Source organism: Martes martes (genome assembly GCF_963455335.1).
Source record: "Martes martes genome assembly, chromosome: 8".
In the NCBI taxonomy this organism is placed as follows: domain Eukaryota; kingdom Metazoa; phylum Chordata; class Mammalia; order Carnivora; family Mustelidae; genus Martes; species Martes martes.
Window position 1 is genome coordinate 58,864,566 of NC_137895.1, and position 18,653 is coordinate 58,883,218.

The 18,653-nt window shown below is 38.6% G+C and overlaps 1 protein-coding gene across 1 annotated transcript in view; it reads right to left on the reverse strand.

Annotated features, from left to right (window-relative positions):
- The window catches only part of SLC15A5 (solute carrier family 15 member 5), a gene marked incomplete at both ends in the record, with an annotated part of 80,727 nt that extends 67,698 nt beyond the window's left edge, over positions 1–13,029 (reverse strand). Inside the window, 2 exons of the mRNA XM_080811030.1 lie at positions 7,839–8,061; positions 12,669–13,029. Coding sequence (XP_080667156.1) covers positions 7,839–8,061; positions 12,669–13,029 — 584 coding nt within the window. The remainder of the gene's footprint in view (positions 1–7,838; positions 8,062–12,668) is intronic.
- Between the last annotated feature and the right edge of the window lie 5,624 nt (positions 13,030–18,653).

The following is an 18,653-nucleotide window of genomic DNA, read 5'->3' on the forward strand; positions in this document are numbered from 1 at the left end:
TTAAGAGAGAGAGAGTGCAGGAGTTGGTGGAGGGACAGAAAAAGAGGGAGGAGACTTCCCAATGAGCAGGGAGCCTGCCACGGGGCTTGATTCCAGGATCCTGAGATCATAACCTTAGCCTAAGGCAGATACTTAACGAACTGAGCCACCCAGGCACCCCCATTCCTATATCTTTTCTCACTTAACTAAAGTTCCATGTCAAGTCTCTTTTCCTTTATTCAGCATTCTCTTGAATAGAAATTCTCTGAACTTCTAAGATAATCCGTTCTGCAATGATTTCACTTTTGTTAGTTTTGTCTTCTCACAAACTGTCAGGCTTCCTGACAGGAACACCTTGTTCTTTGTCTCCATAGGACATAACATGGTTCTAGGACCACAATATAGGGATAGTAAATAAGTAATTGACGAATAACATGGCATCTCACAAAAACCACGTGATCCAACAACAACGTATAAAAAACATTTTCCATAATTGACCTTGGAAAATAATCAAACATCCAACATGGCCATGCTGAGGACTCTGGTTTACTATAATCCACCACCAGAAACTTGTCACAGTGCCGGCGAGACACAAATCTAGAGTTTTGTAGGACAATTGGATAGAGCTCCTAGGCTCAGTCTTGGGTCATCCTGTCGTGCTGCTGCAAGCTGCACACCTGAGTTGCGGCTCTCGCAACTGAGAGAAGCTGGAGCTGCAAGCAGTGTTATAGCTCTTTCCATCTGTAGGAAACACTTTTTTAAAATGTTCAATATTGCTGAGAAAATCCAAGAGGACATTGTGTAGCTCCTCAGAACACCCCATGGTGATGTAAACTAAATCGCTCTAAAGAGGGTCAAGGAAAATTACAATTATTCCAAGACTTCAATCTTGTAAAAGGCAGTTAGAAACAAAGGAATTATAGTGTTGAATAGCTTCGTATAGGAAGAGATTTTACACCAAGTACTAAATGTATTTTAACAAATGCCATCCAACCTATTTGATTGTGTAATTTTCTGGAAGAATTACCTAGTACAGGCATGTTTTATATATGTCTTTATTGATCCATGGACAGGATAAGCCATAGATAATTAAGGGTGAAATTGTATATGTATCAACTGTAAAAAAATAAAAGAAATAAAAACCTACAGTCTTCAAACTCACCATTAAGACTCCTTTCATCTCATAGCTCACTAGCAAATTGAGTATATAAAGCACCTCTCACACAGAAAGTCAGAGAGCAAAGCACTAAAGCAAAATAAATACCAGTGATTAAGGAAAATTGAAAGCAGCAGTAAAAATATGTTTCTTTAGTCTACTTTTAAATACAGACGGGGAACTGCAAATAACTGGGAGTACATATAAGTCTAATTTTTTTTTTTTGGGTCTTCGTGATTCTATGGTATTGAATACAAATAAGGGAAAGAAAACTTGTTGCTGCAAATCTCAGCAATCCTTTTGAGATTTTTTTCTCTTAAACTTCACATTTACTTATTTAGTAATCACGATTGAACTCACTCAAATACTTTGTCATCTCTTAGGCTGTCTCATTTTTACATACTTCAGATTTATTTTCAGTGATTTTAGGTAAAATGGTTTAAACTGGTTTTTCTTAACCTGAGAAGATGCCAAGAGGGGAGGCAAGCTCTCGGGTCTTCACAGCAGTAGGAGACAATGTACGGAGTTCAGGGAAAATATTTTATTCTGCATTGAACAATATTCAGATAATTCACCAGGGGATTTGTGGTTCTTCAATGGGATAAAGTTGAACTGTTCAGAAAAGTCAAGGACACACTTGAGTGCTGACTTCCTGGTGGGTCATGGTTGACAATGGTTGCTTCTTTCAGCATAACCATAGACCCATAGAAGTACTTCAAAGAATACTCTGGTGGCCATGAATTTTGAGAAAGAAGAAGCAAGTGGAAATTTTGCAGTTCTAGATGCTTTTTATCCGTAATTTTTTTTCAACAGTACAGATAAAGAAAAGGCATCTAATAAAAGAAGAGTGTTGGTTTTGGTGAATAGACAGCATGATTTAGAAAAGGTATATATATATATATATATATATATATATATATATATACATACACACACACACACACATATATATATATATATTAAAGATTTTATGTATTTATTTGACAGACAGAGATCACAAGCAGGCAGAGAGGCAGGCAGAGAGAGAGGGGGAAGCAGGCTCCCCGCTGAGCAGAGAGCCTGATGCGGGGCTCGATCCCAGGACCCTAAGATCAGGTCCTGAGCTGAAGGCAGAGGCTTTAACCCACTGAGCCACCCAGGGGCCCCTAGAAAAGGTATATTTTTAATTAAGAAATTTGGGGGGCGCCTGGGTGGCTCAGTGGGTTAAAGCCTCTGCCTTCGGCTCAGGTCATGATCCCAGGGTCCTGGGATCGAGCCCCGCATCGGGCTCTCTGCTCAGCGGGGAGCCTGCTTCCCTTCCCCTCTCTCTGCCTACTTGTGATCTCTGTCTGTCAAATAAATAATTTAAAAAAAAAAGAAATTTGGGAACAGGTCTCACTCTTTCTCTCTTGCTCTCCTTGCCTCTGCTTCTTTTAACTTATTGTCATTCTCTTTCTCTCTCTGATCCTCCCTCCTTTTCTTTTCCCCAACATCGCAACCATAATAGTTATTCCTGTATATCATTTTCTTATTTCCTCAATTTAAGGTCTTTCGATCACTGCGTGTTTACTGATGAAAATAAGTCCCTAGTCATGTACCTACCAAGTTGAAAAACGACCAAGCAGGGCATAAAAAAAAAAAAAAAAAAGCAGTAAGACACATAAGAAATTTGCCTTTCTTTCTTTTTTTTCCTCAGTATTCTTTGGCTTCCACAAGTATATGTTAGGCAGGAATTCTGAGTGTATTTCCTGAAAGCTTACAACTTTGGCAAAAGTAAAGAAGGAGTTGTCTGTTGTTATTAGAGTGGGTGGGCAACATTTGTTAAGCTTGGGTAGAGCCCATGCAAATAGAATTTTGGAAGGTTTAGTGATTTTTTCTTTTAAGCTGTTTACAGGCTATTCCTCAGTGTGCAACTCAGATGATATTTTGAGAATTAATACAATTATTCTGTGAACTGCTTTGATTTTGTTGGCTGAAATGTACCTTATAAATTATGATTTTACTATTAAAGAATTAAGTAGATTCATATTTCATTTCTCTTCACAAGGAATTTCTCAATCAAATAGGTTTCCAAGTGGGATGAAAAATTGCTATGAATTGTCAAAACTTTCCAAAGCCGCCTCATATCCAGTATGTGCACTCCAATGATGTCCAGTTCCATTTCTTTCCTTTTCTTTATTTTTTAAATATATCCTTTTAAAAATATCCTTTTTCTTTCTTTTTTAAGTTTATTTATTTATTTGACAGAGAGAGAGAGATAGCGAGAGAGGGAACCACAAGCAGGGGGAGTGGGAGAGGGAGAAGCAGGCTTTCTCCCATATGGAGAGGATAACGGGGCTGGATCCCAGGACCCAGAGATCATGACCTGAGCTGAAGGTAGACGCCCAATGACCAAGCCACCCAGTCACCCCCCATTTCTTTTCAAAGTTATCTCTAGACCATGTTAGTATCCCCTTTCCTTATATCTCTGCAATTGTTTTCAAAATTCTGAAGCACTTAATAAAAGTGGTAAACCTTCCCCAGCTATGCTTCCAGTATATTCTGATCTTGGCAGTTGTGGGTGGGGTCTAGGAAAGATTTTAAAATAAAGCCTGTAAATGATTCTCAAAACCAGACAACAGCATGAGAGCAGTAGTTCTTAAACCTGACTACTTAGGCAGCTAAATAAATAAATAAAAATAAATAAATCCTGGTCTCTGGATCTCACCTCATACCAATATATATGGAATTTTTGATGCCAAGGCCCAGGAAACAGTATTTTTAAGCGTCTACAGGTGGCCTTTATGTCAATCTAGGATTGAGAATCTCTGCTTTCGAACAACACTCAACTGAATATTAAAATAGCTTCTGAAAAAACATTCCGTGGGATAGTAAGTTTTTACCTCTAGCTTTTCCCTAAGATAAAAGTTATTAAGTTCAAGCAAGTATTAACATCAGAATATTTTAGTGTAGGACAAATATTGTATACAGTCAATTGAGTACCAGATATTCAAAATTTCTGGGATAGATTAAGTTAGTCTCTAGATTTTTTTTTCAAGAACTCTACCAATATTCTATTTGGACTTTTCAATCATGTATAATTCACTCTGGTAACTAGTTAGGAACAGACTATGATATGCAGATTGGATGCAAATTACCAGGTGAAGTAAGTAGAGAAATGTGGAAGCAAGATTTGAAGTTAATTGCAGTAGAATTTAAAATTATGGTTATAGACAGACTTAATTATCCACCTTTCTTTTTGCTTCCAGAAAAGATTCTGCACAGGTGTATTTACCTAGATGATCTCTAGCATGGTGACTCTTAATTGCACACCTTAGATTTTGGAAAGTGCTGGAAGAGCCAGGTTCTAATCTAGATAACGGCACAAGGATGTTGGAAGATTATTATGCCTCTTGATTTCAGGGAGTTTAGCTTTATTCTTTCAATAAGGTACATAGTTGAGGAAGATCCAGTACCAGATGGTAATGTTGGCTGGGAGTGGTTTTCTCACCTACACTTGGCAGCTCTACTCGGAAGTGGTGCTTTCAGTGCTCGAGACTTCCAGTCTATACTATTTAACATAATCACTGGGAAGCTTTAGGTGGTAGAGATGCAATGACACATCTCATTAAAGGTCCTGTAACTAGGAACATCTGACATCTGTGCTGAAAATAGAACTGGATGCAGCCTTCGAGTGGTTACGGATTCAAGTGGTATGCTGTTTTTAAAGACACTATGGAAATTCATTATATTAGCCAAGTTTGTACTTTCTAGAGGCTTTTTTTGACATGGAGAAATAGATTTTAAATGAAGGCGTTGCCCATTTAAAGATGGCCTCCTTCTCAATGGGTTCCCTCTCACTCAGAACTTAGACAATGATTTTAGCTGATTTGTCATTTAATAACAATAGTTACCCTATTTTGAATACCTATGATGTGCTAGGGTCCTTTATATATGAGCTATGCAGCCGCTGTCCAGCATCGTCCCATTTTGTGGATGAGGGACTTGTGCCCGGAGAGGTTAAGGGACTGGCCGAAAAGCAGATAACTTCTGTGACAGAGCCAGGATCCTGTCAGCCTTCAGGCTGCCCCGTAGGGTCTCTGTCCATGTGGCCACCCACCCCTGCAGTATGTAGAGTAATAGAGTTAATATTTTTTTCCGTAAATTACAAAAAGCAGTTGCCCATAGAAATTGCCCTGTAGCTTGGTACTATAAACTTAAAAAAAAAAAAAAACCCAAAACTGAAACAACCAGATTCAGCCTTCAAGAAGCTTACCATCGAGATAGTTCATCCAAGAGTGACACCTTGACTTTAGATTCCTCATGCACATTTCTAGGTTTTTTTTTTTTTTTTAAGATTTCATTTATTTATTTGAGAGAGAGCATGAGCAGAGCGAGGGGCAGAGGGAGAAGCAGACTCCCCATTGAGCTGGGACCCCAGTGTGGGGCTGGAACCCAGGACCCTGGGATGCTTAGTGGCCTGAGCCAACCAGGCACCCTACATTTTGAGGTGATTTAACTTTAGGTTTTAAAAATTCTGCATGATTCTTTCCCTTTTTTCTTTCTTTCTTTCTAAAAATTTATTTATTTATCTTTAGGGGAGAGAGAGAGAGAAAGCATGAGAGTGTGGTGGGGAGCTTCAAAGAGAGGGGGGGAGAGAGAGAGAGAAGATATCAACACATTCACCACCGAGCACAGAGCTGATGTGGGCTAGATCTCTTGACCCTGAGATCATGACCTGAGCAGAAAACCAAGTCAGATGTTCAACCAATGGAGCCATCCATGCGCCCCTGCATGACTCTTTTTATTAGAGATTTTAGTGAAATTAGGAAATAATAAGAAACTACATTGAAATGTGTTCATCCTAAATTCGGCCTGGCTGCTCGCGCTGCAGAAATTCATTTTCACTCCACTCCCCATCCCCCCTTTAAAGGCCTAAAGTACAAACCCATTGGGAGTCCCCCCCTTTCCCAAAGGAAATATTTCATTCATATAATGTCTCCTTTGTAATCAACACTGAGAAATGTCACTTTGATTAAACACAACTCTGAATGACTAAGACCATAGTACAATAAATTCTCCAGAGCTATCTTTCAGAACAACTGATTGCTCTCCAGTCTTAATCCTCCAGAGTCTTATTTAATCAAAATGATGTTGCTAATTAAGGATTAAAACCTCCGAATAGAATAAAAAAGAAGGATTTTTCTTTCTCCTTTGGGCAGGTCAAGGAGGCAGAATTTGCTATAAGGAAGCAAAGAGTCCCTTCCACCTTTGGTAAAACTGCATTATTTTCTGACATTTGGACTGAATCCAAAATAGGCCTGAGTGCTTTGTAATATTAATATAATTGGGGGGGGGAAGAAAGAAAGAAAAGGAGAAAGAAAGGAAGAAAGGAAGAAAAAAAAGAAAGAAAGAAAGAAGAGAAAGAAAAAAAGAGAAAGAGGGAGAGAGAAAGAGAGAGAGGGAAAGAAAGAAGGAGAGAAGGAAACTGACTGCCTTGGATAGCTAAATATACCGGGATTATTTATGCTAAGTTTTTTTTTCATTTAATGCTTTAAATATGAGTTTTCTTTAAATGTTTTGTCTGATTCTCTCCGTGCATTGATTTTTTCCATTGCTGACATTGGTGGAAAGACAGAATATTTAGAAAAATGTTGACAACTCCTTTCACAGAGAAGAGGAAACAAAAGAATGTATCTCAGATGTACTTGACATTCACTGATGAATAATAACAAAATATTCTACCTTAAGATCAAAATTTTTTTTGAATTTGTGTTTGATAATAAAAACTGGTTCCTTAAAACTACATAAAACGGTGTAAGAACTCACTGGGAGAGAAACGGATTCCCAGGAAGGTGGTTTGATTTTCATGGAATACAAACTCTTTTAGGTGTTAAGGGTGAAGTGGATTCCAGACAGAAGGCTGGTTTATGTTTCAACAAATTGTAAAATACTTTTTCTGTCCTTTTTAACTTCTCTCCGCACTGCCTGTGAATTTATAATCTCTGCCCAATTCTCCTCTTACAGGCTAGACAGGGCTAGTAACAGCTACCATTTGGGATCACCTCCTATGTGCCAGATTTTCTGCCTGCAAGACACATATTATTGCCTCTAATAAAACCCAAGAAGAAGGATTATGATAAGCCTTCACAAAGATTAAACTGAGGGGGCACCTTTGTGCTCGTTCAGTTAAGCGTCCGCCTTCAACTTGGGGCATGATCCCAGGGTCCTGGGATCGAGCCCCACATCCGGCTCCCTGCTGAGTGAGGAGTCTTCTCCCTCTGTCGCTCCTCCTGCTTATACTCTCTCTCTTTCTCTCTCTCTCTCTCTGTTTAATAAATAAATAAAATCTAAAAAAAAATGATTAAACTAAAACTTATAAACTAAAACTTTACCAAGGTCAGACAGCTTGTGTTAAGTAGAGTTGAGGCCTGTTTGGCTCCAAAGTCACCTTCTGTTGGGTATGACAAGCCACTTCACACTGGTTTATTTGGAAGGTAAATGTATCAGTGTGCTTCCAGAAGATGCTGGTAAGCTGCGTTTGTCTGTACCTGACTCATGGGCTCCCACACTTACTGGCTGAATCATTGTCCAAGGCACTGTCACATTGTCACTTGACCCAGACCAGTCAATGACAAACACTGAATTACTGCCACCAACATGGGACCAGAGGGCAAACAAGAGAAATCCCAGGAGGGAGAGGAATGTCGTAAGGCTCATTTCACTCCTAGCCAGTGGTGCTTACCAGTTAAAAAAAGACATTTGTTTCTGGGATTCATGCTCCTTAAGGCTGTAAGCACCCGGGGGACAGACGATGGCTCTCAGTCCTCCTGTGCCAAGGCTGATGGCCAGCAACGCTGTGTAAAACAGCCTCTTCTGCTCCTTTTTTGGTATATGGTTAATCATATGGTGAGTGCCTATATAGAAATCTCCCAAGGGAAAAGCAACCACAGATAACAAAGCAGTACCTGTAGATAGAGAAAAAAAGGAGAATGAATATGGCGTAGACCACCTGAATCACCAAACCACATTTTAAATAAGGTTTTTCCTCTGAAAGGAGCAGCATTGTGTGATTGTCTTCTTGAAATACTTGTTAGTCACTGCAATTCTGGAGACAGGATAATTTTTCTAAATGTGAACACTTCTTCATTACGTGTTTTAATTAATCCAGAGGCCTAGTCCCCCCGCCCCTTAGACTTGACCTATCTTCTTTTGCAGGGTATATAAGCAAATCATGTCCGTTTTAACAAAATTGGGAAATATATAAGAAATGAGAGATGCCTGTAATCTCACCCCCCAGAGAAAACCACTGTTAGTAAGGGTTATTTTTTCTCAGTCACTAGAGTGATAGAAAACTCAAAGATCTCAGACTTGTCAGTAACTTTTAACTTTCTTGTTAAAGAAAATGTTTTACAGAGAACATTATCACAGAGGTAACAAGAACATAGATCTCTTTGCCTTTTCTACTTCTCTTTCTCCTATTCATGCCCTTTGATTTCTCTCACTTCTTAGGCCACTGAGCAGAGCCATCTTGGTGAACACAGAGGTGAGAAGGTGAGGTGGGTGATTCCGTACTGGACAGCAGGAGGGGGAAGACAGGAAGGGACAAGGGGTGGGAGTCGATCCTCTTCTCCCTTCCATCTTGCAGGGAGTAAACTTAAACATTTCCCTTGTTTGGTAGAAATTATAATTCAATTCCACACTTTTGTTAAGCTCTTTAAATTCTGTAAAACATTTTTATGTATTATATTATTTCATCTTGGAAAAACTTTGTGATATCAGAAGACAGATTTTCTTCTAAGTTTAAAAAAAAACAAAACAAGGGGCGCCTGGGTGGCTCAGTGGGTTAAGCCTCTGCCTTCGGCTCAGGTCATGATCTCAGGGTCCTGGGATCGAGCCCCGCATCGGGCTCTCTGCTTGGCAGGGAGCCTGCTTCCCTTCCTCTCTCTCTCTGCCTGCCTCTCTGCCTACTTGTGATCTCTGTCAAATAAATAAAATCTTTAAAAAAAAAACAAAACCAAAAAAAAAAAACAAAACAAAACCCAGGTTCAGGGAGGTTATAGAGTATCCAGATGTTATAGGGTATCCCAGATGTAATCTGCTACTTTTCATAATTCCTATCAACTGGTCAAATCATCTTTTTTTGTGTGTGTGGTCAATTTGATTAGTGAAAAATGGCTTCTCCCTGTTATTTTGTCCTCCATTTTATTAATTAAGCATTCATATTTTTTGTATGATTTTTTTATATGGCGGCTGTATGTGGTTATTTTTCTTAGTTGGACTACAAGTTCCTTAAAGGCAGAAATTAGGGTATAATGTTTTATATCTCCCTTATCATGGCTTTTACAACCTGAAGAATATATGCACTCAATATGTGGTAACAAATAGATTTACCATGAGAACAGGCCCTTTATATAACTGAGTTTGAAACATTTCCTATGAAGTTTGGCCAGATATGATACCAACTGCTTTCTCTCTGCCATTCAATCCTCTGTATCTCTGGAAGTATGATGTGAGGCCTGGGGAGGCTAAGGGTTGTCCAAAGGGGATGGGCAGAGAGTTATTTCTTGCAGAAACCATATGCTTAAAGACAAAGCACTTTTAGTGGTCCATTTGTGTAAATTAGAAAGACACACTCCTTCCATCTTTTGAGGAAATGTCATAGTGTATTGATTTCATTAGATCAAAACTTTATTTTTATCTGTTGTAAAATTGAAGTAATGAAAATACAAGTCTATGACATGTATGGAAGAAAGTCTCCTTTTTGATATGTGCTATATTGGGCACTGCATATTCAGCACACATTCTTGGTAGCTTTGTATAAAACACCAGGATGTGTCATAGCCTCTGCTGGGAGCTAACAAGTCCATCAAAGAGGACAGATAACCAGGTGGAAATTAGATTTTAATGTGGTAAGTGAAATTATAGAGGTATGATTAGAACGTGGTTAAGCAATGTGGGTCTTGAAAGAAGGACAGGATTTTTCAAGTCTTGACTATGGGGTAGGAAGATAAAGGAAGGTTGACAATTTCAGGCATAGAAAAAATGCATAAGTAACAGTAGAGAAGTAGGGGATTAGAGGCAAGCAAAAGTTCAGAGGGTTGAGATCATATACTGAGAGAAAAGTTTGGAAAGTTAAATTTGGGATAGATTGTAAAGATTCTTATGTACTAAATTGGATTTTGTTTTTTATTTTTTTTAAAATTTTTTAAAAATTTTTATTTATTCATTTGACAGACAGAGATCACAAGTAGGCAGAGAGGCAGGCAGAGAGAGAGAGGGAAGCAGGCTCCCCGCTGAGCAGAGAGCCCGATCTGGGGCTCGATCCCAAAATCCTGGGATCACGACCTGAGCCGAAGGCAGAGGTTTAACCCACTGAGCCACTCAGGCGCCCCTGGATTTTGTTTTTTAGATAATAAAGATGATATATAGATTTATTCTATAGATTTATATAGATCTATATAGATTTATTCTTGTTTATTCTTAGTGTTGTAAATAGAAATGTATATGGATTGGAGTCATTCTGACTGCCGATAGCCCAGTAAGCAGGCCAGTGTAATGGTCAAGAAACTGCATTTTTGAACTAAGGATTAGCATTTGAAACAGAAGAAACATTTTTGGTAGAAACTCTGATAGTCAGTGACTGGTTGGAATTTGATGGCAACCATGAGTGGGGACACAAGGAAATAGTTTTTAGTAAGAAAATGAATGGATATGGAGTTGACTTAGGTCTTTTATTTGTCAAATTCTAAAATTGGGACTCAGTCCTAGTCTGACGGCTTACATGGGAATTTAGACTGATAGGAATTGCCATGTTAAATAAGAAGTTGCCAAGTGCCATGGATATGGCCTGTTACCAAGTCAGGAAGAACAAATCATTCAGACGCTTGCTTAAACATCTCCTTATCAGAAAACATTCCCTGATGTGGAACAGCAACCATGTCACTGTCTAATCTGCTCTGTCTCCACCCCCTTACCCTCCTATATTTTTCATCGTAACACTCCTGAGCACCTGACATAATATCATTTGCTAATTTATTTTCTCTTTCCCATACCAGAAAGTCACCTTTTAAAATTTTTTTTAATTTTTTATTTATTTTTTTTAAAGCTTTTATTTACTTATTTGACAGAGAGAGGGAGATCACAAGTAGGCAGAGAGGTGGGCAGAGGAGTGGGGGAGCAGGCTCCCTGCTGAGCAGAGCGCCCGATGTGGGGCTCAATCCCAGAACCCTGAGATCATGACCTGAGCTGAAGGCAGATGCCAAACCCGCTGAGCCACCCAGAAAGTCATCTTTGACAGAGAAGAGACTGTTTTCTTTTCTGTTGCATTCCCAAGTCCTGGGAGAATGCGTGCCACAGAGCAGTCACTGAAGCGTATTTGTTGAGTGTTGAGTGAATATTTGTCGTACAGAGACTTTGTTTTTACTTAACAAAACTGACACAGTGAAGAGCTATAAGTTTGAATCACACTCTAAGTGATGAATGGTGAATGGTAATTTATCATCTGAAACTGGGGGATATATTGAATACCTGATATCCATCCCTTCCTCATTTATCTCCTCCCCTACTTCCCCAAACCTGCATTTTTGCTCCATTTCATAGTATCGGTGAACCACATACTAACTTCCTGAGTTCCTCAGCTCAGAAACTTGGAGTTAATTTTTGTTTCTCTACCATATTTGTTCTCTTGTTTAGTTGCCAAGTTTTTCATGGTTTTTCACATATTCTCTCCTGGATTGACATTTCTCCTAGACCATCCTCCTGGGATATCCTGGTCTCCTGTTATTGAACCTCTCACTGTGATTGCCTCTCCTGTTTACTGAAGAAAAACACTTCCCAGATGTGTTTCATCATATCTTCAGTGACTCCTTGATGTCCAGAAGAATAACTTGAACTTTTTAGCCCAAAATTCTAGACTGTTCATTAACTTACTTTCTATACCTTATCAAACAATCTTGATTTTTCCCCACTTCTCAGGAGCACTTCTCTCCCAATGTTTTGTAGATATATTTGTTTTTTTTTCTATGTGAAGGAGCTTAGTGTAGCATTTAAATTCATTCATTTATTTAGCATGTAGCCATAGTTCATAATATAGAAATCATGTCTCCATATTCAATCTTAATTACTCTATGACTAATTAAAAACCACCTTTTGATGAAAACATTCTTCAATTATTCTACATGAACTTCAAAAACCTTTTTAGCACATTTCATCTTAGTTGTGAAGCAGATGAACTTCATGTTACACATAGAATTTGTCACGAATTTGGGCTTGGGGTGGGAAGGGGGAAAGGGAGGGTGTTTGAAAGAGTACAGAAGACAGATATGTAAAGAGATAATTATTATAAAATATAATCAGTGCAACAATATAGGTATCAAAGGATACACACACACACACACACACGCACATGCATTTACTAGCATCCCTCCAATAATACAGAGAGCAAAGTAAATTGAGACAACATTCTTACTTCATTTATCACATTGTATACTCAGAGCAAGATAAGGATAAGAGTAAAAATCTTAACAAAAATCAATTACGTTGCAAAACAATCCAGTCAGAAGAAGACACTCACCTAGAAAATGTAGACATAAGCAAGCATATACCAGCTTGTTTCTTCCTAGACAGACATCAGCAAGCCATCCCGCAAACATAGGGCTAATTACTGAAGTTCCAATAAAACACAAGTTCAAAATGGCTGCCTGGTAATTGGGATAGCCAAGCTTGACAGTGCAAAAGGGGATCATGTTGCAGACGACTTCAAAGAAAGTGAACCTCTCACACATCTCCACCAGAAGCAAACAGATTCCAACCCGAATTTTTTTCACAGCATATGTCGAAGCGAAATAACCAGTATGTCTTTGAGTTTTCTCTTCCTCGCAGCTGTGATGTAAAGATACTTTCTCATCCGTAGTTTTAAAGTCTATAACAGACATGACTACCCTCCTTGAATGCAACTTATGTCAGTGTTTTGAACTTAGTGATTTTTTTTTTACTCCCACCCTTCTAATGAAAAAATAAATAAGATCTTTGCTTTGAATTTCACAACTCCATGCTAAAGTTTCATGGGGTTTTTTGCACATTGACGTGGGGGAGCACGGGAGAGGAGACACAAGTATTTAAATGTTCACGGTAGCCCAGTGTAGCCAAATCTGACTTGTTTGTCTAATTATTTAGAGGCTAATTAGGCTCTTCCTCCAAACTTATATTGTATTACATGAATCCTGTTGCATACGTGTGGAAACTCATCTGCCTCACACTGATAAAGGTTTAAATACTGAGGCAAAAGAAGCAGTTTTTCAGGAGAATTTGAGCACTAGATCAAGAAATAATTTGAGTCTAATAATTTCTGATACTTTAATTAAACAAGCCAGAACAGCACCAAGAGATAAAGCGCGAAAGGAAATCTGTTTTGAGGGAGCAGGATACCTTATCATTATTACATTTCTTGTTATTTTTGGTTGGAATTCTGATAAGAAAGCTAATTAGGTAACATAAGTGCTAGTACATTTAGGTAACAAGCAGAGTTTGCAAGAAAGTAATTTAAGTGCACTAATGAAAGGAGAAAATATTAAACAAAAACCCTTTTCCTTTAAGTTGACCCCATGCTTGTAGAACAGCCTCTCGGAGGAAATCAGAATCAAAAGGTGATTTTTGAGTCCTTATTATTAGTCAGCAGCAGGAACACAGCAACCATCCTACACAAGCTTTGGGGAATATTGGATCTGGTATCACCCTGACCCTCCTCCAGCTGGGTGAATGGATGTTAGCATTCTATTTTGGAAAGCAGGAGGGCACCAATTAAGCTAAAAAAGCAGCAGCAAAAGAGAACACTTGAACATTTAGGGATTTAGCTGCAAGGACATAGGAAGACAAGGAGATGGAACTATTGGGTTAAAGTCATAATAATTCAACACACAGGGAGTGAGTATAGGAATGTTAATTTTATGTTGGAGTCAGAAGCAAAAGACTGATAAGGGCTTTTGACTCTGATTCTTATCTTTTGACCTGAGAGATTGGGAGCAAACACTTTGCTTCAGTTCCTTCTAATAGTTTCATTCTATTTTCATCTGCTCAGCATTACCTCCCCGTCTTCGGTAACAATGCCCCATTTTTTCCTTTGCGTAGAGTGACCATGCAATTTATTACCTAAACTCGAACACTTCCGTGAGTGAAAATGAAGCTATTTATAGTTATTCCTGAAAAACACATATAAACTGGGACCATCTAGGGCAAGTCCGAACATACGTCTTCCCTTTAGGGAATAACTTCGATCTATTCCATGGGATCCTGGTGGGTTTTCTTCTGGCCAGAGGAATCAATACATGGTCCAAGGCCATCCTCTTACATTTTCTCCCCAAGAATTTTAATCATGGAATGGAATGACTCCAGTTTGGACATGGGAGCTAAGTCGTTCAGATGGCAACTCTCAGAAAAGGGATGGTTCGAGAGCTTCTGATGGAAAATTCAGTACCATCCTGGCTCTTATCCTTCAGGAGACATGATTAGTTTTTCCTCTGTAAAGGACTCACTTTCCAAACAAGTTTAGTTTGACTGAAGTAGCCGTGTTTGATTTCTGTGGTTGACAGAGAACCCTAAGTGATACTTTGTGTTGTTGTTTGCCCCGGATTCAGGGAAAGTTTTTCCCCAGCCCCTGGGTATGCATTTAACCGACCCCTGGCAGAGGACTGCCGCAGGATCTTATCATAAATTGGGTAGTCCTGACCCTTTCCAGGGCCTGATGCTAAGCATGTTGGAATCCTTCAGCTGTAGTGCGTATCCTTGTCCCCAAACAGGCCACAGGTAGTGGCAACCTGTGGTTTGGAGACCATTGAGTCAGGGAGAACAGCAGCAGTTGCTGAGTAGATTTAAAGCAATAGGAAAACACCTCTTTTATACTGCTAGCTCTCAATACTAAGCTTAGAGGGAGCGTAGACAACTCCCAGTTCTGCCTGAGAATGACACTTGACAGGGAATATTGAATGCCATCATCTTTATACAAACCTGAGCCCTTGAGTGCAGGCTTCTGCATCTTTCAGCTTCACACAAACTTCCCCCCACCCCAAACCTTGGGTTTGTTCTCTTTCTCCCTCCACCTCCGTTAATAAAATCATATTTTTTCTCCATTTTAACAGCAATGTATGTACATTGGACCCAACGTGGAAAAAATCTAGAAATAGAAATGAAGTGAAAGTTTTTGCGGAATTTACTTTGATGTTTTCCCCCATGACTATTTTTTATTAGTAGACTTTAAATATTTAAATTATATAGTTATATGCAACTACTGTATAATGCATTTTTATCCCTTTCGTAGGTAATTTAACAATCCATTATGAAGTCTTTGTGAACATGAATTTTTATGGTTGTATTAATAGATATATCATTCACTTAACTATTCCTCCATTTTTGGTTGGTTACATTTGTCTCAGATCAGTTATAAGCCAGATGTTCTTTAACTTTTCATTATAAATGCACATCTAAAAGAAAAAACTTCCTTATAAACAATGCTGGAATGGATATTTGTTCATGAATTTCCCATGTTCCCATATTATATTCTTTAACATTTTTTAAAAATTCCAGTTAGTGTACAGTGTAGTATTCATTTCAGGTCTACAATTTAGGGATTCAACACTTACATATGACACCTGGTGCTCATCACAAGTGCTTTCCTTCATCCCCGTCACCTATATATCCATCCCCCCACCACCCATCTGGTAATCCTCAGTTTCTTCTCTATTGTTAAGAGTCCGTTTCTTAGTTTTCCTCTCTCTTGTTTCCCTCTATGATCATTTGTTTTTTCCACAAAACCAAATTATGTAAAGAGCCCAAATGTCCATCCACTGATGAATGATAAAGAGGTTGTGTGTGTATATATATATAGATAGATAGATAGATACTTATACACACACACACAGAGGTGGTATACACACACACACACACACACACATACTATCACTCAGCCATCAAAAGAATGAAATTTTGTCGTTTGCAATGATGTGATGAGGGTATTACACTAAGTGAAATAAGTCAGTCAGAGAAAGACAAATACCATATGATTTCAATCTCTTATGTGGAATTTAAGAAACCCACATTGTATTCGTAGACCAGTATATAACAGTATTACTGAGTTAGAATGTGAGGAAGTTTTCAGGCACGTAGACATAAGTCAATTGCAATACAAACTTCAGGGTTTTTTTGTTTTGTTTTGTTTTTTAATTGGAAAGCCCATGTTGTTTTTGGAATGCAAAGACTATACTTAACACTAGAATTCTTTTTTTTTTTTTAAGACTTTATTTACTTATTTTGACCGAGAGAGAGAGAGAGAGAGAGAGAGAAAGAGTAAGGACAAGCAAGGGGGAGGGGCAGAAGGAGAGGGAGATGCAGGCTCCCTACCGAGCAGGCAGCGCAATGCCAGGTTCAGTCCCAGGATCCTGGGATCATGACCTGAGCCACTTAACCAGCTGAGCCACGCAGGTGCCCCAACACTAAAATTCTTCACTGGCAAAACAAAAGTCATAGGTCCATGTGTGGGTTAATAATGTTGACAATACTTACAGGTACTGGAAAATGTATCTTATTTAATATGGAAAATTAGTCTGGAGCTCATCTGATGAACTATGATCTCAATGGTTTTTACTAAGCATCTGGAATGTGAACACATTAGATCCCGTGAGGGCTGCAGAAATGTGCCAGAAATGGAAGCCCTGATTTTAAGGAGGCTGTTTTTAGCAATGAAGGATTATAAAGTATTTTTATAATCTCCAAGTTGATTATAACTTTTGAGAAAACTGTAGTATTTTCTAAAATGGTTTTACAATGTGTTACTGTAACACTTTCAAATTTTATGTACATTTGCGGATTGACTTTTCATAGGTCCTCTCAACATGTAATAAGCTTTTTAAGGGAAAGGGTTTTCTAGCTCAGTAATTCTCTGTATATGATAAGCACAAAGGTCATTTGAAGATATTTATTCTTTTAGGCCTATTAATTCCATTTTACTCCATCGACTATGAAGTTTGATAAAAAACCTGGTTTGAGTGTTGACAAGAACATGAAGGACTGGTCTTAACTATAATTATTAAAAATGGTGTATCAAAGACTTGTTGGAGTAAAATTTTTGTTGCATTGTTCAAGCTGCAAAGTGGAAATGCAAAGGTACATGTCAGGCTACAGTTTTGTTTTAGGAAAGAAGTTCTCCGTGTTAATCTTTCTCTTGCATTATACAGATGCTCTGGCAATTGTATGTATTTCTACCCCAATCCTTCTATCTAGTATAAAGGAGAATCACTTCAGACTCCAGCAGATAATAGCTCACGCAGTCCCAAGTACGCAGAACATGTTCCATTCTTCTTTTTCTGCGGATGACTAAGAATGAAGGCCATTGTACTCCTGAGGGGATTTTCTTCCATACCACTAATGACTACTATGAATTTTGCTATTGCACTGAACCCTATATAGAAGGTATATTTGTATAAAGTAAGAGGAGAGTGATTTATCACATGTGCTCTGTAACAACTGAATGTGTCAACTTGGCTGGACCACAGTGCCCAGATCATTGGGCCAAACAATATTCTGGATGTTTCTGTGAAGGCATTTTTGGATGAGATTTACATTTTAATCACTGTCTTTAAGCAAAGCAGATTGCTTTATCCGATCAATTGAAAGCCAGAATAAACAAAAAGCTGGCTCTCCTGAGCAAGAGGTGATCTTTAAGGAGATCACCTTAAAGATCTTGGACTTCCCTGTAGTATTTCTCTTGAGTCTCAAGCCTCCCAGAGTCCTCAGTCAGATTTTGACCTGTGAAGTCTCCACAGTCACGTGAGCCAATTCCTTAAGATAAATCTCTTACTGTATAAATGTGTATCCTTTTGGTTCTGTTTCTCTGGAAAACCCTGACTGATAGACACCATCCATACCATCCTTCTTTTTCTGTCTTGTCTTTCTGTTTTGATCATGGAGGGAAAACAGAGATGTACTTAAGAATATGGACTTGAGAGCTCCCAAATCTACATGTGTAACCAAGACCTTTGTCCTGAGTTTCTGATAAACTGATGGACATCTCCGTCTAGATTTCTGCTGAAAAGCTCAATCTCCTCACAGCCTATGCTAACTCATCATCTTCTTTCCAGGTCCTCCTCCTCTTGCTCTACCTTCTTTAACATCACCACCTACCCAGATATTCAAACTGGAAAACCGTGAGATGTCTTAGATTTTTTCTTTATTGTTTCCTTACCTATTTTGTCTATCTTTTCATGGAAAATATTTACTGAGTTCTTACCACATGCCAGGCACTATCTAGACTTTGAGAGCAGGGAAATACTGTCAATTCAATCTTCTAAATATTTCACAAATCCATCTTTTTCTTCTTCACCTTTTCTACTTTGATATAAATTTGAACTTTTCACCTTTCTCCCTTTTTCACGGCCTCCAGTATGGCTTCCTCTGATCTCAACCCCAATCATGTGTGCATTATTTTCACCTATTTGCCATGCCTGTGGACTCTCTTGTCCCTCTGCCTGTCCTGATTTTTTCATGTTATATTATTTCCTTAGTAGTATTA